This window comes from Aquila chrysaetos, chromosome 3 (genome assembly GCF_900496995.4).
Source record: "Aquila chrysaetos chrysaetos chromosome 3, bAquChr1.4, whole genome shotgun sequence".
Taxonomy (NCBI): Eukaryota; Metazoa; Chordata; class Aves; order Accipitriformes; family Accipitridae; genus Aquila; species Aquila chrysaetos.
The window spans coordinates 73,375,574-73,398,853 of NC_044006.1; the positions used below are offsets into that span (position 1 = coordinate 73,375,574).

Below are 23,280 nucleotides of genomic sequence, written 5' to 3' on the forward strand. Positions count from 1 at the left end.
GGCTGAGTGCTTTATCGTTATCCCTCTCCAAACACCGTCCAGAGCAGCTACCTGCATTGCTAGCAGAGGGACTGCAAGGATGGGAGTCATTCCCAGCTGACCATAAAGCAGGTAGCTTGATCATCCTTCTTGGCATACATGCTTCCCCTCACTTTCCTAAAATATTTTTTTCTTTCTTTCTTGGTTCTAAAATATTGGAACTGATGAGGAAATAGGGAACTAGAAAGCGTAGCTAATACCTGTCACCCTCCCAGCTTTTCCCTTAAAACTTTGGCTGTGGCCAGAGGCAAAGGGGGGCTGGCCGTGCAGATCACAGCCCGAGGACATGACAGTGAGTCAGGGAAATGCCGGTTCCCCATTGCTCCACAGCCTGGAAGCATCCCCCATCCCGTACTGGGTTACACCAGGGGTATTTTGAATGAATAAGTTCTGAAAATAAGCCAGGCCCCCAGACTTCCTCAGGCTCCGTGGGATTGCTAAAACTCATGATTGACTCAGCCCGGTGGAAGAGCAATTTCACTCTTCCCTAAAAATAGACCAAGTGGTTCATCCTCTCAACATAGCCCAGCGCTCGGTGATAAAACCAGCTGCCAGAGACCACTGGGAGGCAGTGAACAGGACCGAGGGTGTGGGGAGTGGAGCAGGGCTCCTCATAGGATACACTAAGGGCTGCCCAGCTGTGAGTTTCACGTAGATTTTCCACTGGGGCTGTCTACGGCGTGACACAGCTGTTGGGACTACCGAGACCTCCCTGTAAGTAATTTGGGGGTAGATTAGAGAGGGGTGAAGTGTTGCATGAATATGAACTTCAGAGTGATGCTCGAATGCAGGGCAAATGAGGATGCTTAGCGCTTCATGCTATGAAAACGGTGTTGCAGCTCATGGAAAGCCATGGATTTTATTTTGTTGGCCCAGAGTTTGGTAAATCCCACCCTCTGCTGCAGAAGGTGCTGTCTCTGTGTTCCACGGATGGTGGCTTTGGTCTGATTCAGCACCATCTTCTAGGGCGCTTGGGCATGTTTAAGGCAGAAACAGGGCATTGTACGTGTATGTTTTTCCCCTGACCTGAAATATTGAAGTTCCTAGCTTTGAGGCTTAAATTCATGGGGCCAGATCTCGGTGTTTACTCTCTCTCCCCAAAATACTCTTATTTACCATGACTCTGGTCACTGTGACCAGCAACAGGGGAAAGAATCTGTACGGGATTCGGTTGAGCCAGACGGATGCTGGGGGTAGAGGACATCTTCCAGATCTAAACCGTGTCCAGGACTGGTAGGCAGTAGGCAGCAAAACGTGGACTGTTCGGAGGGAAATGAGCTTTGCTTCATCTTACATCCCTAGGGAAGAGGAGGCAGAGTAGGATTAGTTAAGGAGGGAATTTCTTTCCCTCCCTCTTCTCTCCTGGTCTCCAGGGAGGGCTGAGAAATGTGTTTGAGACCCTGAGCCAAATAAAGGGCTTCAGGAGCCTGTTAGGTCAGCAGCATTAATATGGCGATACCATTCCCGATTTGTGCTCACGTATGGAAAGTAACTCCAAAAAACCAGCACGACTGTAAGATGGAGCAGAAATCTCCTCCTGTGAGTGCGTGTGTGCGTCTCATACCTGATTATCCATTTGCTGAAGCCTTTTAGCTCTAAGGTCTGTGTCGTGGCCAGTAGAAGAGAGCCAGGACTCCAGGTCCAGGTCTCGGTGCTGCCCCTCAGTCACTGTGTGATGGCCTGACCCCAACAGCCTGAGCTGAAAGCAATATTTTCCTGCTCATGCATTTGGCGGTGGTTAATGTTTCCTTCTGAGATGCACGTCCTTCTGACTGCTGCGAGAATGACAGAAATTCCTTAACTTTCCCCAATTCCCTCCAGGTCTCCAGTTTTCACCCAAATCTTTGCTGGAAAATATCTGAAGTAGCTTCAGGTTTTTATTAGAAAACAGGGATTTGGGGAAAGAGACATGGAGCTGATGCATCAGGTACAGATAACACTTGATAAGAAGAGGCAAAATATGAAAACCCAAGTTCTTGTCCAGGCAAAGTGGTAGATAATCCACTAGTGGCAATTAAAGGATCCAGCATAGGTGGAAATTCATAGGAACATCCTACAAAGGCCATTTTCAGTTCTTGAATAGATGCAGTATTTTGCAGGATACAAAAGCTTCCTTTTGGGGGGAAACCAGGCGAGGATGCCCTAACCCTGCTGCTAGGGGATGAAAATCCTTCTTCAGCACTGGCAAAAACTCCAGGTCTGGGTCTGAACACGGTAGCAGGAATCTCTGCATTAAGTACTGTACAGTCTGGTATTTTACTCTTTTAAAGCCAACCATTTCTCTCCTCCCCCATATTATTACTGGCAATTTGCCTCATTCAGAAACAAATGGAAATGCCGGGGAAACTTAATAGCTACAAGTGGGTTGGGTTTTTCTCTTTAAAGCATACTGCTAAATTTTTTTTGGCTGTGGCTGTTTCTTCCAAAACAGTATTAAGTTTTCCTGGTTGTCAGTGATAAAGAGCTGACAGCAGCATGGAAACACCATGATAAGAATAGAAAGCAAAGGCAGGGTCTCAACAGCTCCTCAGAGCCGCGCGGTATCCGTGCAATGCCCCTGCGTAAACACCATGGCATGACGAAAAAAAAAAAATGCTTAAAAATGCACGCCACAGCCCTGAGCCCGGCTGTGCTCTGCATCCCAGGCGGGATGTGGAGCCGGTGATGCTCTCAGGGCTCATGCCTGCGCAGACATTCCCAAGGTATCTCTTCACGGTGGTTAGCGAGGGCTTCCCTTAAAAGGTCTGGTATTCACGGCATGCTGAGAAGCCCTCTCCCCAGGCAGAGGTTATTCCAGTGGGTAGCTTGGTGTTGCTTTCCCTGGGAAAGGGGATTTTAGAGGGAGGGAAGCTGCTATCGTGAATGGTCATCCTGCATTGAAGCCTGCAAGCGCTGAGATACTGCTCTTCGGGAGAAGGTAGAGCACACAGAGGACGTGGAGCCTGGCAGAGGGGTTAGGGACAAAAATAGTCCTGCTGCCAGCCAGCGTTCAGGGACAGGTGAAATAGAGAAACAGGGAAATAAAAACAGCTCTCGTTGGATGTCAAGCAGGGGAGTTTATCACCATTTCAGTGAAAAAAACCTGTATAAATAACAGATAAATAGTTACTGGAGAGTACGAGGACGGTGCCGGCGTGAGCGGGGCATGATACACCATCCCCAGCATGTCAGAGGGCCGTGCTGGATACCGAGATCCCAGCGATACACAGCCTGGGGCAGCGATTTATTAAACATCTGCTCGCCCTTTATTAACCCTTTGCAAATAGCAGAGGAGCATGGAGAACGAGGCAATGCTGAACGGATAGTCGGGGCTGCATCCACCTTGTCTAGGCACTTTGTATCCCAAAAGCAGGGGTGCCGACTCGGGTGATGTTGAAGACCCTCTCTAAGGAAAGACAACCCCACAGCAGTTGGCCCACTCGGGAAGGCCACGTCCCCAACCAGCAATGCCACTCGCAGCTGTCTCTCAGCAGAACTTCTTGGCATTTTTTGGTACCAGGAATAGAGTCCTCCACATTCCTGGATTTTTGCAAAGCCCAGAAATAGCCCCGAGCTGCCTTGGGGCAGATACTCAGCTTCGCCTGAGGCTAAATTTTCCCAACTCTTCTCTGGAGCTGTTTAAATTACCTGGGGGTTGTGATATTGCTCCGGCAAAGGAAAGTCCAGCTGACACTGAGGAGCCAAAAACGTTTGCAGAAGTGACTAAAGATCATGAACCTTCAGTTTAGAGGTGCTGGAAATTGTAGAGATCTGATTTTGAAACTCAAGTGCAGGATACAAGACACTCTTCAGTTGCTGTTTTTTCCTTCATCCCCTCCCACTCCCTCAGATCTGCAAATGCAACTTTATACACATGCAAAACGTTAATTGACTATAATTTAGTAGACAATTCCTAAAGCATGAAATGATATTTTAAATCTTATTTCCTCTTCAACACAGCTGCTTTTTAATTACATTATTTTATTTTACTTATTTGTTTAGCACCTTCCTCTGGTTCTGGCGCTTTTCTTTTCAGCCTATTTCCCACGCCAGAATTCATATATTAGCTCTATGCGCCAGAGCTGCTCAAGTGATTGCAACATATGGCTTGCAGACGGCGCAAAATCTTTCTTAAAGCTTTTCAAAAGAGAATGATTTATATTTTTTGATATGCGTTAGTCATTACATCTATGATCTATACCAGAGATGCCCCCCACCTCCAAATCAGGGATCCATTGTACGTGATGCTGTACAAACTTATTTGAAAGGACAAGTTCTATTCATGAAAGTTTGGAAGCAGAAAAAAAGTGTTGTTAATTTGTATGATTTTTGTTAGTTATCTAACTGTAATCAGTGGTGTGCTTACATCTGAGTTGGTTAGGCGAGCCTGTGAAAATCTCAGTTTCCACTTTAAAAGATTGATTCCTAGCCTAGGTACTTACAACAAAAAGGTAACTTGGACCAAAACAGTCAAAAACCAGATGACTTCTTTTAAAAAAAAAACATGTTCACAATTGCCACTCTCTCAAATAATTGGCCAATCAGTGGCAAAAAGAAAAAGCTTGAATTTCAAATCCTCACGGTCCTTTGTAGAACTGAAAATGAGAGAAAACACTGCAGTTTGCAAACAGAGCAAAGTGTGATCCGGGAGTCAGGAGGGAGTACCCGTAAGGATAAACACGATGTTTTGGAGCATCACTGGTTCTCACTCTTTACTAGAGGCTGCCTAAAATCCCGTTGATGCTCCCTGCTGTAGCCTTGTCCCATCTTTTTTCCCCTTCCTTTGGAAAAAAATAGCACATGACATTTTAAAATGCGCTAAAAGCCTCAAGAGTGGGTCAAGAGGCCAATGAGAAATAGCTAGAGATGCTCTCCCTTCCCCAAACCCTCACGCTCTCAGGACTACCCTTCCCCGCACACCCTTCACTGCAGCATCCCGGGACCACTCACCTTTTCGGCAGCCTCCAAACTGGGGCAGCAAGGAGCCTGCCCCGCTTCCCACACCACCTTCGGCGTGTGTCTCCTCTGGCAGAGCTTCCCCACGGACCAGGACCGCCAGCGCAGGGGCTGGGGACAGAGATTTAAACCTTTCCCCGCTGACCGAGCACCCCCAATGGGCTGCCAGGCTCCCAGATTAAGCAGCAGCACTGGTTTCCCAGCCAGCTTTTATGGGTGCTTACCCATCCGCGCAAATTCCCCCAGCCCAGCCATGGAGCGGTGCCGGTATTTAGGAGCCCCTTTTGTCAGGGGACTGATTCTCCAGGGCGTAAAGCTGGGAGGAGGATGGGGTAGGTGTGATTCAGCACATGCAGCTCCTACGTCCAGGGACAGAGGCTCTTAGAAATGAGGTCCCCATCCGCGGGGACAGGTTTCCAGCTTCGTGAGGGGGACGGTGAGTTGCTGAGTTGTCGCCGACATGCACGCTAGGGACAAGCAGGTGGGAATGGGGACACACATCCAGCCACACAGCCTGAGTCAGGGGACTGAACTGGTAGTGACCATCCGATTGGGAGTAACCCACGATCTTCCCAAGCAGGGAGGAATAGAAGAAATGGCCCCAAATTCCCAGGAAACAGCCAGCCCAGAGCAGCACAAACCCAGGAGCATTTCCATGTCGGTTCACCTCCATCCCCTTGGAGAACAGAGTCCCTATCACAATGTGAAGAATTGCTCTTTTCCTGCCCCGATTCCCCCGGTGCTAAGAAGCTCCAGGACACGGGTCCCCTTGCTCCCACTAGCCTTTGAGTATCGGGATTTGGGTCCTGCACCGTGGGATGCTCCCAACATCTTGCAGCACCCAAGCCGTGGCACAGCCAAGGGGTGAGACACGTCTGCGGTCCATGGCATAGGACGTGCCAGGTCCAGCAGCCGTCGTGACAAACCCAAAGCTGATCTGCAAAGGAGCAACATCAGGCAGCCACTGAGCAGGTGATGGAGGATGCCGAATTCGGCTGGCTGGGATGGGATGCTCTCCGGAGCACCGCTCCCTTCGGCGAGCGATGGAGAGGGACGGGACCCTAGCACAATTTGCACCGGTGGGCTATCCCTTTCCCTCCGGCTCGTGCAAGCCCCCGACTGATCTCAGGCCCCGTTACACAACCCCCCCGGTTCACGGACTGCCGTGGGGCACCCACGGCGACACAAAGGGCTTTGCTTAGCAGCTGTGTTTGCTCAGGGCGGCTGATTTTGGGAGCAAAGCCGATGACATGTGGTTGGCCAGGCGACCCGGGAGACTGGTGCTGAGCTTGCAGCTTCCTTTTTTAATAGGTGACTCAGGCGGTCGGTAGCTCACTGGGGTTGGTGGTGGGAGCCAGGCTGCGAAGGAGTGCCAGCGGCAGAGGTGGTGGACACCAACAGGTGGGTAGCGTTGTTTCTTTATAGGATAAAGTGGTTTAAATAGAAAGCCGAGCAAGCCGGAGCTGCTGTGTTACTGGTGAGATGGGGTTTTCTCAGGAGAAGAAAGGGGAAGGGGTTTTGTTAGTGATTTGTTTTCCACTTGTCGGGAGCTGGCTGTCAGATGTAACACGATTACAGTTCAAGAGACCTGCAATATTGTCTTCAGCAGGAGACAGAGCAGTTGAGTGATTTATGGGCTATAACTGAAGAGGAAGTGAGTGAATTTTTACATGAATATTTAAGAGCTTTTTTCCCCCTATTCCCTTGCCTTTTCCCCTTGTGTCTAGAAAGATCAGTGAGTACAAATGAATGTGAGGAATGATTTTTCCCCCATTGCAAGTTTCCAGGTCCCACAGCCCTCCCTGCCCACCTGGGGTGCAGCTTATGGGGCAGAGAGGCTGTAAACTGAGCCCGAGCTGCACATATGTGGAGCAAGGGAAGAGCTAAAGAAACCCCGACAGCTGCTCCCTATGGACAGTCCTAACATTGCAGCCCCTCACATGAAATGTGCAGATTCATCCGGCGCCAGACGCTGGCACGAAGGACATTTTGCCGACAAATCCCAGCGGGGAGGAACATTCCCCGTATCCTTCCCTTAGACAGCAGCGCTGTCGGCCGAGGTGCCAGCCGCTGGGTGGGACGGGAGGAGGGGGTCCTCAGGAGATCTTTCCTTCTATTTTAGCTCACAGGGGATGCTTTAATGCTTGAAGTATCAGGTTTAAAATCCCTGGGGCCGCAGTCAGTGCTAGTCAATCAGCGCCGAGCGGGATGCATCATTCAGCGCTGGGACGGATGCCGAACGTACCAGCAGAGCCCTTTTGCTCGGCAAGGCAGAAACGTGGAGCCCAGCACAGCTCTCGAACTGGACTTCCATGCCCTCCATCTCATACACAACAAATAACAAATAACAAATAACTAAGTCCAGTCTGCATAACATCCTTTGGCTTTGCTTTAGCATCCCCAGCTGGGAAGTTTCCCCCTCCCTCCCAAGGGATGCTGCGCAGCGGCACCGTGCTCACAACTCTTCAGATGTCCTAGGTGCCGCTTGAATGCAACAGCTCGGCTTTCTCGTTAGTGGAATGAACTGTTGTTCTTTTGCTCTTATCTATAATTAGCAATTTAGAGGGTGGCAGCAGCCTGTTTCGTCAGGCAGAGCTGCGTGGTGAGACCAGACTTTCCACAAGCGCAGAGCCAGCCGTCTGCCCGGAGGGTTTGAGCAGCCCCCATCTACGGCAGGCAGTTTTGTGAGAAGCGATAAGCAAACAGAGGGCTGTGCATAGCCTGTGCACTGCAAAAATGTCAAAAAGGGGAAGAAAAAAAAAAATTAAAACAAAGGCAGCAATAAGGGGAAGGCTTTAACAAAAACCTTACATCTAATTACATCCATCATTAAAACAGAAGCCCTGTGGCCTTTCATCCAAGCTAACAGGTGAAGGACTCGGCAGCACTAAGGCTGTGCTATTTTCCACTGCATGGACTGGGAATCTTCCTTCAGCTGCATTATTCGTTCTTGGCTGGAGGGGCACATTGCACTTCTTTGTGCAGCATCTCAACCCATGGGCCCATGGGCCAATGCAAATTATATCAGCTCGGCGGTAATACCCATAGCCTGAGGTGGGAGGAGACCATTAAACTTTACCAGCCCAGCTCTAGGACATGGGGATGCTTTTGCTAAACACTTAGCACCGAAATGGTTAAGCACAGCAGTGCTTGTGTCAGCCCTAGGCAGGGTCCCTGCCTTGCTGTGAAGTGCTCCCATCTCCTAGAGGTAGTTTTTAAGGGAGTTTTTTCAGCGTGGCCATGCCCTTGCCAAGGGCTTGTGTTCATTCACCCAACCAGAAAGGCTGCAAATCTGTGCTTGGTTTTCTTTCTGCTTTAAAACTAGCAAGGCTGACTCTCCCAAGATCTCCCCATTGCTCTTACTGGGAGGCTTAGCCAAACCTCATTACCTTGCAAGGAAGAAAGCTTCTGTTTTCCAGACTGATTGGACCCTTTTGCCTTTCCAGTAGGTAATTCAGCAATGTAAGAGAAAAGAAAGAGATTCCCAGACGAGATTTTTCAAAGCCCTCTTCAAAGCTTTCTGCAGATAATTCAGCACATGCTGCAATGCTCTTCTCACAGGGTACAGCCATAATATGGAAAGACCATGAGATCTGAGGTACCTTTGCTGGCAATTACTTCACTTTCCATTTTTACAGAGTGGGCCCCTTCATATGTGTGCCTCGAGCCTCCAAATGAAGGGAGAAGCTCACTGCAGCAGATAGACTGGTTTGTGTTAGCAGATATTGGCACCAGCTCCTGCAAAAACAGTGTTTCAGCCATGCCTTGACCCTCTCCTCCCCATTTCCAGGGTGGTGTTCGTCTCAAAAAGCCAGGGACCTAGTCAAAGTTTGGGATCTCTTGAGCAGAATGGGGAAAAACTGATGCAATCAGAACATGGTTGCAACCTCGCAGCCCATCTTAAGATGCAGCAAATCTGCCCCAGCAGTGCCACTGTCTCCACTGGCTGTAGATGGATAATTCCTTTTGACTCAGTGTTTAAGCTCTGGACAGCAGAAATCAAGGACAGAGGTCCCATGTTTACACGGTGACTTAGCAAAAGAAGCATGAAGGAAATATCTTCTGTTTCCTCCCCTGGTGTCCTAGTGACCTCTGGCAGAACTGGGCAGCTAAATCTTTATTGCATCCCACTGCTTCCTCATGTATCCAGCCTCAGTTCTGCATCAAAATGCCTGTACATCTGCAGGAGCAGCTGGAACCAAGGACAAAAGAAACCTTGGGGTTTGGCACCTTCCAGCAGCACACTGGCCAGTATCCGACAAGCTCACTGGGGACCCTCTGCTCCTATCTTTGTGGCTTTTCGGTGCCTGCTTGTCCCTGTAGGAACTGGTATTTAATTTGAAGCACCAGCTCCCGGAATCCTGTTAGTATATAACATTAGCTGTTGTCACTTTAAAATAAAACCAGAGTAAATCTCCTTCAGTATTTCAGAGGAAAAACTTGAAAATCTGAACTCAAAATGCAGAAAACAAAGAAAAAGAGTCTTTAGGTTTGTTATTTACAAAATCTCATGATTTAGGGGCTGAGATTTGAGGACAAAAATGCTAGAATTGCTGCAGTGCTTCTAATGTGCACATATTAAAAAGTACATCAGCCCTTTCCTGGCTGTGCAATAGCTGGATTTGTGGAGAGAGAGCCCATTGTTCAAACAGAAAGCATTGCAAATACCGCACTAAATCCGAATGCAGCAGTGCAAGTCTGCAGATAAAAGGAGAACCTTCTCGTGTTTTTACAGCGGTAACAGAGAAATTACAGCTCTGACTAACCTGGAGGACTAAGATGCACCATATAGGTGTAAAGCTCTATATAGGTCTGTGTTGGGAAGTGGAGATGGTCATCCTGCTCACACCTAGCAGAGTAATGCAAAAAAAGAAATTTCTTAGCTAGAATTTGGAGTTGCCTCTTTCTTTGAAAACTGAACCCATCTGCATTAGAGCCGTTAATTTTGACACGAACCTCTCTCAGGGGATGGACACAGCTCTCATCCTCAGAGGGAGGGGAAGCCCCCGCTGTTTAGGGGGATGAGGACCAATGGGGAGGGAGTACAATAGATGGGAATGAGGGAGCATGGCCCGAGCATCATCCGAAAGTACACGACCGCTCCAACCATCCAGCCCCTCTGTGTACATACACCTCAGGAGGTCTGGCTAATAGATCCCCTCCTCCCAGAGCAGCCATTTCTCCATGAACCAGAGAGGGACATCCTCAGCTGTAGTCATCTCCATGGGAGGCATCTGAACAAAGGTAGGAGGAACGCTGAGTATCTCGAATATCTCAGCAATGCCATGATGGGGCCCGGTGGGGGCCCCGTGGGAGCTGGTGCAGCTCAAAATGTCAGATCTCTAAACTAAGAGCAGGGTTTGGTCCTCTGGCTCTGCCAAAGACTCCCTGCTGCATCCCTGGGGAAGTCTCGTAGCCTCTTCATCTCTCCGTTCCCTGAAACAGGCTCCCAGGGCAGAGGTGAAGACAAATAGATGTAACTGCTTGTGAGGCACAGCGACAGGAGAGCGGTGCAGCCACGGAGCAAAAAAAAGTGGGAATTGGTTCAAGCTGAACATGCGTAGCTCCTTCACGTCCTCCTACTCGCTCGTGTTTGGTGACGGCCTTGCCCAAGGATGCAGGAATGGGTGCAGGCTCTGTGCCCCACCGGCAGGACGGTGGCATCAGGTCACTGCCCGATGTGTTACTCTCATCCGGGCTCAAAGTCCGTTTCAGCCATGAAAGAGGTGGAAATGTCCATGTTTTCTCCCTGAACCAAAAGGGCATGATGATAAGTTTTGGGGGACCGGGGCGGGGGCTGCCAGGGGAATCGGTGTGCGGATGGCGGAGGCGCCTGGCAGAGCCCTCGGTAAGCGATGCTCGCGCTCCAGGCTGGCCGTGCCCTCGCGTCTTTGGCGCATAGCTCACCGCACACGTCTGTCCCTGTTTCAGATGAGAGGACGCGGTCATTTTTAGCCATATCAGACGACGCTAGCCACATACCTCACCAAGGACGAGGGAGGTCCTCTGCGCCCTCCGTGAAGGAGCTGTCGGCTCTCTATCTCTCCCAGACAGCTGCTGCTGCTGCTCACGCCGGCAGCCCCGCACAGCCGGTAAGCATCGCGCCGCCGTCCTCCCCCTCGCAAATCACCAGCGGCATCCAAACTATGTCCTGTCCCAGCAAGTGGCTGTAAGAGGGTGAGAGAGAACATGTCTGGTTTCATAAATCCGGAGAAAGACAGCATTTGGTTTTCCAAACATGACCAGCTTCCCTTTGTCATTTGCAAATATTGAATAAATGTTATCAGAGGTGCTGATAGGTATGTATATGATGTATAAGCTGCATATACATACACACTCATACACATATACACATTATATTCACACATGCACGCACATACCAAACACACACACACGTCTACATCCACTAGCCCATAGAAATTTTTATTCTTACGTAAGATTTCCACCTTATTTGCACATACATATTTACACACTCACATCCATGGAAGAAATATTCAGCACACAGCAACACATACATCTCCATGCTATACCCGTTCCAACACACACGCATATATATATATGTCCATATATATCACACACAGGCATAACTTTACAGTGCAGCCTCCCTCTGTTCCTCTGTTTATAGCCCTTGGTCTGGGATCCAGGGATTTAATCACCCACTCCGGGCTGATCATCGGGTCATAGGATAATTCAGGTTATAAGGTTTATGAAGCACTGAGCTATATTTTTCCCCTTTCCCCAGCTCCACTGGTGATCCAGGAGTAACACGGGATGTGATTTCACATCTGGACCTTTCCTGCAGGCATGTTCATGCTCCCTCCCACTCTCAGTCTTTTGCAGGGTCCCTGTCCAGAGATGCAGTCTCTCAAGTGTGTGTCAGGGATCTGTACTGGCAGAGTCCAAACTAAAGCAGTCCCAGTTGAAAATAAATGAGTGGAGACTGTAATTGGAAAATCACAACTGGTTAGAAGTCTAAGGAAAAAAAAAAAAAAAGCCATTTCGGAACAATGCATTACACAATCCATAATGCAATTACAAACGTAGATCAGTTTTATTTTAAAAATATTGAAGTAGAAACAAAAATATAGGCTAAATCAAACTTTGGAGAAATCAGTGCTCGTTTTGGTTTTTCCCCAACTCTAAACAAATATGTTTAGGGTTTTGTTTGTTGACTGAGACTTTTAGAAACAAATATTTTTGATCAACCTGGAATAAGATTGTTTTTCCCAGCTGTACAGAACTGCCAGTGAACCAAAAAAAACCCTCACCTGTAATGGTTTTCAGGTCTCTGTAGCTGATATATATATATATATATATATATATATATATATACACACACACACACACAGATAATGTGTCTTCCTATGCAGTTTGATGTCATTTCTTCTCCTGTCTTTTCCAGAGTACTGTGAAGGACAACTCCACTCACTTTGCCCACAGACAGAAAAAAAGCAAGGTAAGAAATGTTAAAGATAAGCACCATTATCTAACCAAATATTTGTGGACTGTGGTGGAGTGTGATTTAAATACCCGCACAAGGCAGCAAGGAGCGCTTTCATACTGAATATAGCTATCAGCTGCTTGGTTGCCCTTCCCCATGTTCAGAAGTTCTTCACAGATCCAAAAAAAAACTTATTTTAAAAAGTGCATTCAAAGTACATTGGCTCATGTGAAAGATTTGCATTTTACACTTGCTGTAAAATATGCTGATTTTGGTATTCTTGTGTTTTGGGTTTTTTTACTAATGTTCAATACTTATTTTTAGCCAGAACAATCTGTGTGTAACAGAGTGAAATAACACCGCGCGCCATTGCTTTGAGCAACAACTAATAATATTCCAGGCATAACTCTACAGACGTAACTCCACAGGCATGCCAAGGGTCAGCAGATCTGTTTACTGAAAGGAAAGCCACCAGGATTACAGTCTCTTTTAGATAATGATTACAGGCCTCGGCTACCTTCCCTTTGGATAAATGCCAAGCTAGTGCAGGTTGCAGGTATTCAGTTCAGCATTCGGCACCCAGGCTTCCCAAGCTAAGGAAAAAAAATGCAGAAAGTGAGGCTCAAAGGTAGGCTAAACAACCACAGTCCACCCCGTCACGACTGTACCCTCTGTTCACTTCTGTACCAACGCTGCTGCCAATTTTGAGTTGAGCTCAGGCTGACTGAGTCTAAACAGGTCTAACTTTTGCTGGCCCCCAGCTATGGGAATTACCCCAACCTCTGGTCCTTCAGCCTTGCTTTTTCCTCCTAACAGAGCACAGAATTTGGCCTGCTGATTCCAGCAGTTTGTAAAACTTAGTTAGTCTCATGCCTGTACAAGTCTGCAAGTCAAAAGAGCTTTATTTAAGTCTCTAATTGTATAACTGTGCATCTATTCTTATGCAAATGATGACGTGGGGTACTCTCCTGAGTCCAACAGAAGAAATCATTAATCAGACAAAAGCCCTTCCCCAAGTTCTCACTCCTGTGCAGTGGGCAGCCCATGGTGCTAACAAAAGCCCATCATGCTAGCTCACTACCCAAAAATAGGCTGTCCTCATCAGCTCAGTTAGACACTTTGGTTCCCTCTCCCCATTTTCTTCTTGGGACCTCTTCACCAATAGCTCTTTGGCTTTCTCCTGCACCCATAGCCTATGTTCCCGGGCTCTCTGCAGGTCCTCACACTGCCCTGGACACTTGGGAGCAGGGAGGGAAGTTAACTTTTAGCTCACTACTCTAAGAAAGACAGCCTTCTTCATCTTATTCTTGTGATCACTCCCTCTTGCTGACAGCCCAAAGCAGGTATCTCTGTCGAGCTGTAGCTGAACTTAATCCTGGAGACTGTAGACTAACCACCATACATGCCTGGATTAGAGACCTTGCTTTAGAGTGCGTTGCTGTGGCACCGGAGCTAACACCGAGCCTGGAGCGCGTGCAGTGGTGTGATGCTTTGGAGTGCTGTGTGCTACTGAACCAAAGGTATGGAGCTTAGTAGGTGCATGGATTTCCCTTGTTGGCTGGCTTTTTCCTTTGCCGTTCTCACTATTAACAGCCATGGGGTTGGAGGGTAAGAGATGACGCTGACGTTTAAAACTGTTTCCCTAAAGATGTCAGAAGCTCAGCAATCATCTAAAGTTGCCATCAAGAAAATGGAAGACGACTTACCTCCCCCTCCCGCCCTTGGCTCAGTCCAGGTCATCGCTCCGGGGAGCCAGGATCTCAACCCACTCCCTGTGCCTCCTCCAAAGCAAGCCTTCTCCAAGTTCTACCAGCAGCGTCAAGTGAACGAGCTAAAGAGGCTCTACAGACACATGCATCCTGAGCTCAGGAAGAACTTGGAAGAAGCTGTGACGGAGGACCTGGCAGAAATGCTTAATACTGAAGATCCCAATGCCCAGGCATCTGTGAACCTGGACAAAGTTCTTCCAGGGGAGGTTCAGTCCATGCGCTGGATTTTTGAGAACTGGGCACTTGACTCCATCGGGGACCATCAAGCCACAAAGAAGCTGGCAGAAGAAGAGATCATTCCCGGTGGGGATGTGAAAAGTACTTCCCTGAAGTTTGAAAGCCAGTCAATCAACGGGGACAATCTGTCAACTTCAGCCAAGGTATCAGAAACAGACCTTGCCAGAGGGGATGTGCATACTGCCCGATGGCTGTTCGAAACGCAGCCACTAGACTCATTAAACAAACTGTATTCGGATGAAACTGAAGTGCAGGAGGCGGTTCTCAAGGAGCCTGTCCAGGGAGGTGATGTGAAAGGTGCCAGACAGCTCTTTGAAGCGCAGTCCCTGGATGCTATAGGACGCTGCTGTTCAGTGGAGGAGAAAAGCATCCTACAACTCAAGTCAGAAATCCAGGAGCTAAAAGGCGATGTTAAAAAGACTGTCAGGCTCTTCCAAACAGAGCCCCTCTGTGCCATCAGAGACAAAACTGGGAACATCCATGAAATCAAGTCTGTCTGCCGAGAAGAAATTCAGAGCAATGCAGTCAGAACGGCTCGCTGGCTGTTTGAGACTCAGCCCCTGGATACCATCAACAAGGACACTTCCAAAGTGCAAATAATCCGTGGGATTTCGCTGGAAGAAATTGGAAGGCCAGATGTCAGTGGAGCAAGGTGGATATTTGAAACTCAGCCTCTGGATGCCATCAGAGAAATCACAGTTGAAGAACAGGATTTCAAGGCTTCAACGGATTTTGTCACAGGGGCAGATGTCAGTAAGCAGCGAATGCTCTTTGAGACCCAGACTCTTGACTCTCTGAAAGGAGAAGCATCAGAAAGTGTTGTAGCCAAAGAACAAGTCATTGGAGGTGATGTGAAATCTACACTCTGGCTATTCGAAACCCAGCCAATGGAAACCCTGAAAGACAATTTTGAGGTGGGGCGTTTAAAGAAAGTAGAGCTTTCAGCAGAGGAGAAGGGCGATGTGAAGCAAAGAAAACACGTCTTTGAGACCTGTCCCCTTGGCAGCATCTCCAAGGCATTTGAGGAAGAAATTCCAGCCACCAACATGGAAGAGGTAGTGAAAGGGGATGTGAAGTCTTTCAAGACCCTGTTTGAGACTCTCCCCTTAGACAGCATTAAGCAGGCTGATGCTGAGCCCATCACCAAAGAAGAGGAGAAGATTCCAGCTGGCAACGTCAAAGCCAACCAAATCCTGTTTGAGACAACACCTCTGTATGCCATCAAGGATAGCTTTGGCAATTTCCATGAAGTCACCTCTGTAAGCAGAGAGCAAATCATCAGTGGTGATGTCAAGAACTACAAATGGATGTTTGAAACCAGGCCCCTGGACCAGTTTGATGAAAGCACCAAGAAAGTGGATATAATACGGGGGATCACAAAACAAGAGGTGGTGGCCGGTGATGTCAGAACAGCCAAGTGGCTCTTTGAAACTCAGCCCATGGATGTCATTCATCACCGAGCCATGCAAGGTGAGGAGCATCCCTCGGTGAAGCGGGAGATCTCCCAGCGGGGGGATGTGAAGACCTGCAGGTGGCTTTTTGAGACCCAGCCCATCCACACCCTGTACGAGAAGGCTGAAAAGAAGCAGGAGGAGGATGGTGGTGTGCCCCAAGCTGATGTGAAGTCATACACATGGATGTTTGAGACCCAGCCCCTGGACTCCCTGAAAGGCCAGGAGGAGCAGTATTTACAAATCAGTAAGGCATACAGTCAGGAGGAATTACAGGGAGTTGACGTCAAAACTGTCCGGCACCTATTTGAGACTGAACCCTTGGGTAGCAGTGTTGTCGGTGAAGCTGACCGCAAAAAAAACATGCGGTACTCCAGTCGTGTGGAGATACAGTCTGGGGAAGTGTCCAGAGTGAAGGAGTTCTTTGAAGCTAAGCCCTTGGATACAGCCACCAAACCAACATCCCAGAAGGATGATGGGACAATTGAAGCCGGATCTGTGCACAAGTTCACTTGGCTCTTTGAGAACTACCCCATGGACACCCTGAAGGATAGCTCTGAGGGCATCCAGGAAATCCCTCCAGAGAAGGATATCAAGGGGGGAGATGTTGGAGGCAAAAGGTTTGTATTTGAGACCTATTCCCTTGACCAAATCCATGACATAGTGGATGAGACAGAGCTCCAGAAGATCCAGAAAGACACCATGAGCAAAGCTAATGTCAAGTCCTGCACAATGCTCTTTGAAAGCCAACCCTTATATGCTATCCAGGACAAAGAGGGGGGATACCATGAGGTCACCTCAGTGCAGAAAGAAGAAATCATGAAAGGTGATGTGAAAGGTGCCCGGTGGTTGTTTGAAACTAAGCCTCTGGATCAGATCAAGAAGGAAGAAGAGGTGTTTGTGATTAGGGCTGTCACCCAAGAGGACATCAAGAAAGGAGATGTCCAGGCTGCCCGGTGGAGGTTTGAGACAGAGCCTCTTGACTCCTTCTCAGGGGGAAAGACGTCTGTGCCCAGAACAGTAGATGATGTGCAGAAGGGAGATGTTCAGTCCAACAAGCAGCTCTTTGAGTCCCAGCAAGTGGGCCAGAAGAAGTACGTGAGGATGGTCAGTGTCAGTGATGTTCAGCGGGGTGATGTGAGGACATCCACTTGGCTTTTTGAAAACCAGCCTGTGGACTCCCTGTACGGGGATGCAGAGAGAGGATCATCTATCAGTACGGTGCAGAGAGAGGACAGCCAGAAAGGGGATGTAAAACGCTGCACCTGGTTGTTTGAAACCCAGCCAATGGACACCCTTAAGGACCCAGAGGCGATGACCAGTGTTGGGGCCCAAGAAGCGATCCCTCGCGCAGATGTGAAAAGTACAACGTGGCTCTTCGAGAGCACACCCTTGGATAAATTGAGTGCTTCTGAAGGTAGTACAGAAACAGAACTGAAAGAAAGGACCATGAAGGAGACTTTAGAGACACTCTGCACTTGCCAGGCTATTCAGCACGATGGGATCCTCATCGAAGCCAATGATATGGAGAGTGTGAAGATGGTGAAGTACCAGCTCAGCAGCCCAGGTGCTCCAGAGATCCTGAAAGAGGAGATTGTGGGAGGCCATTTGCAAAGGATCATGCTGCAGCTTCTGCATAGAACCAATGTGGAAGCACAGAGTGTGCTGGTGGAGGAGGACAGAGAGGGCAAGATCAAAGTAAGCCCATTGCAGCTACTGGACCAGCGTGAAGCTGTTAAAGGCAAAGAGGACTTCAGCGGAAATGTAGCTAAGGCTTTACAGGGTCTCCTCAGTCAAGACGCTTCCATCAAAAAGGGGATGGTCTTACAAGAGACAAAGTCAGGATCAGTGAAGATGACTCTCTACTCCCTCCTGTTCCATTCTGTCCAGCAGAAAGTTGTCAAGGGGGATGTGAAGTCAACGATAGGGAGCCTGTTGGCTTCTTCTCAGGAGCAGAAAACAACAGCAACCGTTAAGCGTGAGGACAATGAGAAGGGAAATGTCCAGCTTTTTGCGAGCTGCATTGAGAAGGGAGATCTAGACTATCTGAAGAATCTCCAGCAGGAGTCGGAGATACAATCCCTCATCTCTTCCCAAGCAGAGCAGGGAACAGATGAGAGTGCCCCACAGGTTGTGCAGGGGGCTAAGATACATATCTTACCAAATAAAGAACAAATAGAGAAAGTAATTGCAGAGCCAGGGGCTATGGAGGGAGCAAAAAAGGTATTCGCATGTGAAAGCATGGGCAAAGAGGGTGCATTAGAGAGAGAGGCTGTGTGTGCAGCAGGTGTGACAGGCACAACTGTGCAATGTCTTGGGAAGCCCTTGCCCACAGTGATGGGAAAGGAAGAAATTCTGTCAGGAGGGCTTAAAGTGACTACAAAGTCAATCCAAAGGGTTGCAGATGTCAGCAAGAAGGCAGAGAAAGAAGAAGCCACCACTGCCAGTTTGAACGAACCCAAAGCTATGACACAAGGTAAATTTCCAACCCAAGTGACGGCTCAGAGGGGAGAAGTGGCTGGGAAACAGCAGAGTTTGGTGACTGGGGAAGCCAGCCAGATGCAGCCAGAAGAAAAGGCCCTTGGGAGCGACCTTCAGGCTGCAATGCAAAGCCTGAGGCTAGCAACAGCAGAAGCAAAAAACATTCAACACCACGTCCAGAGCAAGCTACAGAGGAACAGGGAGGAGGTCCACACGGCCTGCAGGCAGCAGGCAGCCAGCACACAGGGGACAGTGACCCTTCAGTCAACCGTACGCCAACAAGACTCTTCATCCACCACACAGGAGAGCACCAGCACTGCCATCAGGACCACCACCACCACTAGAGTCCAGGAGGCATCCAAGACCCACACAAGCGTGTCTCAGAAGAGCATAGCATCACACAAAAAGGTCAGTGCTTCAGAGGAAGTACAGGGAGGACAACTATTGAGCCAGGAAAGCCAAGTCATGCCTAGTAGAGATTTTAGCATTAAGGATGGCCTTTATACTGCCACACCCGTGAAAACCTATATAAACCCTTTTGTTGAGTCTGATTACAAAGAGCAATCAGTGCAAGAAGAAAGAGATGTTATTATCAGAGGGGATGTACAGACAGCTATCAGAGCACTGCAAAGTGCCGCCACAGAACAGCGCCTGGTAGAAAAGGAGGATGTTGTCCGAGGTAATTTAAAAGCCACACTTCAGTCGCTGGAAAAGTCTAACGTTAATGTCTCCAGAGGGGATTTTAAAGCCGCTATGATATACAGAAATGCAGGGCAGTCCTATTCTGTGTGTAAAAAGAAAAATGAGACTCCAGTCGTTAGTAACCAGACTGCTGTAGTGGCTTCAGGGTCTCAGGCTGATAATGACTTTCCTCCTCCTCCCTCAGTTGCTGTGATGAAAGCAGAGCATTGCCCACCCTCAACTAAAGCAACAAGAGAAGGTGCCCTTCCACTACCAACCAGCAAAGATGAAGCCCCAGGATGTTCTGCACCACTCCAGACCCCTCTTCTTGCCCTCCCTTCTCTGTCCTGCAAAGCCAGTGATCAGAGTCCTGCAGAGAAGCCCAGGACGCCTCCAAAACCAGAAATTACTGCCCCACCCCGGAAAAAACCTGTTCCCCCTCCAAAACCTGAGCACCTTTTACACGAGGCACATTCTGCCTCTGCAAATAACAGCACAAGCAGATCAACCAAACCCATCCCTCCACCCATCCCTCCAAAACCTTCAGGCCTGAGGGAGATCAGCAAGCCAAAGCTTCCCCCCACAGAGCTGGGATTAAACTGCGTGGAAGTACGTGAACAATCAGGCCATGGGGAGGTTCAGGCAAAATGCTGCACTTCGGAGACATCTGTGAACAAACCTGTCACAGTTCAGGGTACGAGCCCTGACAGAAAGCTGCCAAAAAAGACTGCCAAAACCCCTCTTCAAATGGCAGAGGAACGGTATAAGGCTAGCAAATTAGGACAAGGAAAGGTGGAACCAGAGAGTGCTAAGACTTCAAAGCCAATAAAAAATGGAGTGGTTAGTTTTGAAGTCGAGCATGGAATGATGAACGGGAAAGCAGTAGCTCCAAGGCGATGCCCAGGTGAGGTGGTTCAGAGGCATATAGAGCTGTGCCAAGATGAGAACGGGTGCTCTTCAGTATCACATCCAACCTGCCCTGGTAGAGCTCAGACACTTCACGTGTCAGGACAGACTGAGCCAAGCACCCCCCCTGTGGGCCACACCACTCCTCCAAAGAGAGGAGATGACATTGCACAAAATGCCTCATCCAAGGTGGAAAGGGAAAGTGTGTCTAATTCTTATGGATCGTGGGACAGTCAGAGAGTCGTGCAGCAGGTGAATGAGAGGAGGCAAATGTGTCATTCAATGTCCTTCCATCAGCAGCCAATGAACTCCTTTGAGGAGCAACAGCAGGGGAGTAGTGGGCAATGTCCTGATGGGAGGGCAGAGACACCTGCCCAGGAGAAGCCAGCAGTTGTTATGAGAGAAAAAAACAAGAGAGAAACAGAAGATGAGCGTCGGAAGAGGCTTTCAGTACACAAAGAGGAGATCATGAAAGGCAATGTCAAGGAGGCTATGGAGATCTTTGAGAACCTCAGGAGACAGGAGGAGCTGCAAGAGATCTTGACTCGAGTGAGGGAGTTTGAGGAGGAGACAAGCAAAGTGGACGTGAAAGCTCTGAAGAGCTTTTTTGAGAAGGTCCCTGACTGGGTTGTTCGTCAGAAGGCCCACCAGGCCAAGCAACAGGACAGGGCTGAGACACTGGCAAAGGGGGACACCGACAGTGTCTCCTCAGTGGACCTGGTTTTTGGGGACCTGGAACGAGCAAGTGCTGAGATTATCCACCTGAAGGAGCAGACACTTGCCCGGCTCCTGGACATCGAGGAGGCCATCAAGAAAGCTCTTTATTCTGTCTCTAGTCTCAAGTCCGAGTCAGACATCGATGGGCTTTCAGGGCTGTTCAAGGAGTCTCTGGGGAACACCCAAAGCTCTGTGAGCAGCAGCAATATCCGTAAAATCAGTATTGTCTCAAGCAAAGCCAAGCAGGAAGGAATCACACTGGAGACAGGGGAAGCAGCATCTGCGGAAGGTACAAAGGTGGCAGAAAAGACCGAGGTAACAAAGGCAGAGCTCGAGGTCCCTCACCTCATTCAATCTCGTGTCAGCTCTCCCTCCTCACCTTCTTACATCTCCATCGAGTCTGCTGCCAGAAAACCAGCAGAATCACCCAGGACAGCACATTCCCCCTGGGACATCCCTTCACCAGACTGTCCTGACACTGCAGGAAAAAGGGATGCTTTTGCGAAGGACAGCTTTAGCTCCTTTAACCATCCATCAGCAGGGTCTACTGGGCATGACATGACCCCCTTTGAGAAGAGACCAGAGCCCGTCCAAACAAAAGTTGGGCTGAGCTCAATGAAACAGCACACCCTTGGCAATGCCAACCATCCGATCAGTGAGAAAGAGAGGTGCCCTTTGGACACCTCCAAAGGCAGCTGCCACTGTGGGATGAAAGGCGGCTTTTCGGACTACTGCTCCCTGAATGTCCCCAGCCCGCAAAATCCACGGAGGCAGAAAAGCATCTTGGAGCTGCAGACAGGGCCCGATGGGTCCAAGCTCTATGGAGCCACCCGGACTGTCATGGAGCAGTACGAGGAAATGGACCAGTTTGGAAACAAAATCATCACTTCGTCCACCACAGTCACCAAGCAATCTGAGACACAAACATCTTCCACATGCAATGTGGCCTCTCATCCCCAATATGAGGTGTCTGCCTCACCTGTGTTTCGGAGGTACTTGAAGAGCCCAGGCGAAGACTTCCACACCAACGGCAGTTTTCAGGAGCCGGGAGTGGTCTTTGTCACCTTTGGCAACTCCAAGCCAAAGAAATAGGAGATTCTGGGGAGCAAGAGAGAACTGTATAAGATAAAAAAGAAAGTCCACAATAAAAAAATCTCCTGGTTTATCCACGTTACATACAGGGATTCATCTACACCCTAAGGACTTCTCAGGGTCATCGTCTTGGTGTTTGCGTACAGACAAGACAAATGCAGTCTGCCTTGACACTGGAGGAGAACAGCCCTCACCTGGCCAACCCAACAGACTTGGTGCTGCACCACAACCCAGAGCCCTGACACTGTTAGAAGCACAAGGGAAAAATCCATCCATGGGCAACTTAGGGTAGCTTCTTCCCCCTAGAGTGTTGGGGAAGTGGCAGGGGGCGGTTGTATCAGGCTTCTCTGAACAAATGCAGAAGAAAGGATAGGTAGGATCAATTAAAGAACAAACCAATCTGGTCATTGACGAACACCTTTACGCTAGCTTCTTTTTCTAATTTTAATATAGACTTTCCAAGAAGGGCATCCTAAACACACATATACACACATATACACACATGCTCATATTGATGGGTGAGTTGGATAGGTTTTCTCTTAGCAATTAACAAAAGAAAAGGAAAAAAAAAAATCTCAAATTGCTGTCATTGTTGGGGTTGGGGGAGGTATTTATCAGTTTATTTTTCAGTTCCTGGAAAGTACTCAATGCTACTGAAAATTGTCAAGCCAAGACCTACAGCGATTATCAGTGCCATTCCCCCAAAGAAAGATGCTATGAAAGATTCTCTACTTGAGTCAGAATGGTTACTGCTTTCCTTTCTTTATTTTTTGAATTGTAATTTATTATTCAATACATACAAAAACCTTATTTTAGATTTTCCATGCTTTCATACATGTTTACTGTTTAAATTCATTTTGAGACTTTGTAAAGCAATTTTCTTTTTATTATGACTTTGTTTTGTACATTCTCAACTCAAGATTTTAGATATTTTGTGGCTTTTTTTTTTTTTTAACTTCTATTGCTGCGTTCTAAAGGTAAACATTACCTCTAAAAATACTTTTGTGTGGTTGAGTTTCTTTTGTTAAGTGCTTGGTTCCTTTCAAAGTACCTAGAAAGCATCCCTCAATGAATTAGTTGAATCACATATTGAGAGCATTCTAAATCACTGGAGGGATTTAGTCTACATCTTCTTTACAACGTGGGCAGATTAACGGCCCTGCGGCAAGCAGCATTCATACTCTTGTCTGAAAACTGAGTTGAGTCCAGGATGATATGCACCACCCAATCCAGGACCCTGTGCAGGTGTGTGGAGACTGGGTAGGATGTGTACGCCAAGAAAGGTCTGAACACTTGCCTGTACCCATTTCCTCCATGTGAGAAGGCAGCAGAGGTTTTGTGCCTCCATAAGCCTTACAAGGAGGGACAGTCGATGAACCAGCCATTGCTCAGCGCTGTGCCTCAACCTCACATCACAGGTTGGCCTCAGTTTGGGAATGAGGCGAGCAAACACGGGGTTTGCTCCAAATGTGGGAGAAGGCGAGGAGCCTACAGAGTGACTGGATGGCTTCTCAGGGAGCTGTGTCCTACT

At 48.4% G+C, this 23,280-nt stretch overlaps 1 protein-coding gene across 3 annotated transcripts in view; it reads left to right on the forward strand.

Annotated features, from left to right (window-relative positions):
- XIRP1 (xin actin binding repeat containing 1) overlaps nucleotides 1-22,551 on the forward strand; it is a 34,427-nt gene extending 11,876 nt beyond the window's left edge. The window contains exons 1-4 of one of the 3 annotated variants that reach the window (XM_030010151.2): nucleotides 606-753; nucleotides 10,906-11,066; nucleotides 12,377-12,430; nucleotides 14,064-22,551. In XM_030010151.2, coding sequence (XP_029866011.1) covers nucleotides 14,064-21,749 — 7,686 coding nt within the window. In that variant the 5' untranslated portion in view covers nucleotides 606-753; nucleotides 10,906-11,066; nucleotides 12,377-12,430 and the 3' untranslated portion in view covers nucleotides 21,750-22,551. Of the gene's footprint in view, nucleotides 1-605; nucleotides 754-6,304; nucleotides 6,376-10,905; nucleotides 11,067-12,376; nucleotides 12,431-14,063 lie in introns of those variants that run through there. The other 2 variants (XM_030010152.2, XM_041122172.1) reach the window with 2 other exon arrangements.
- The last annotated feature ends 729 nt before the right edge of the window (nucleotides 22,552-23,280 follow it).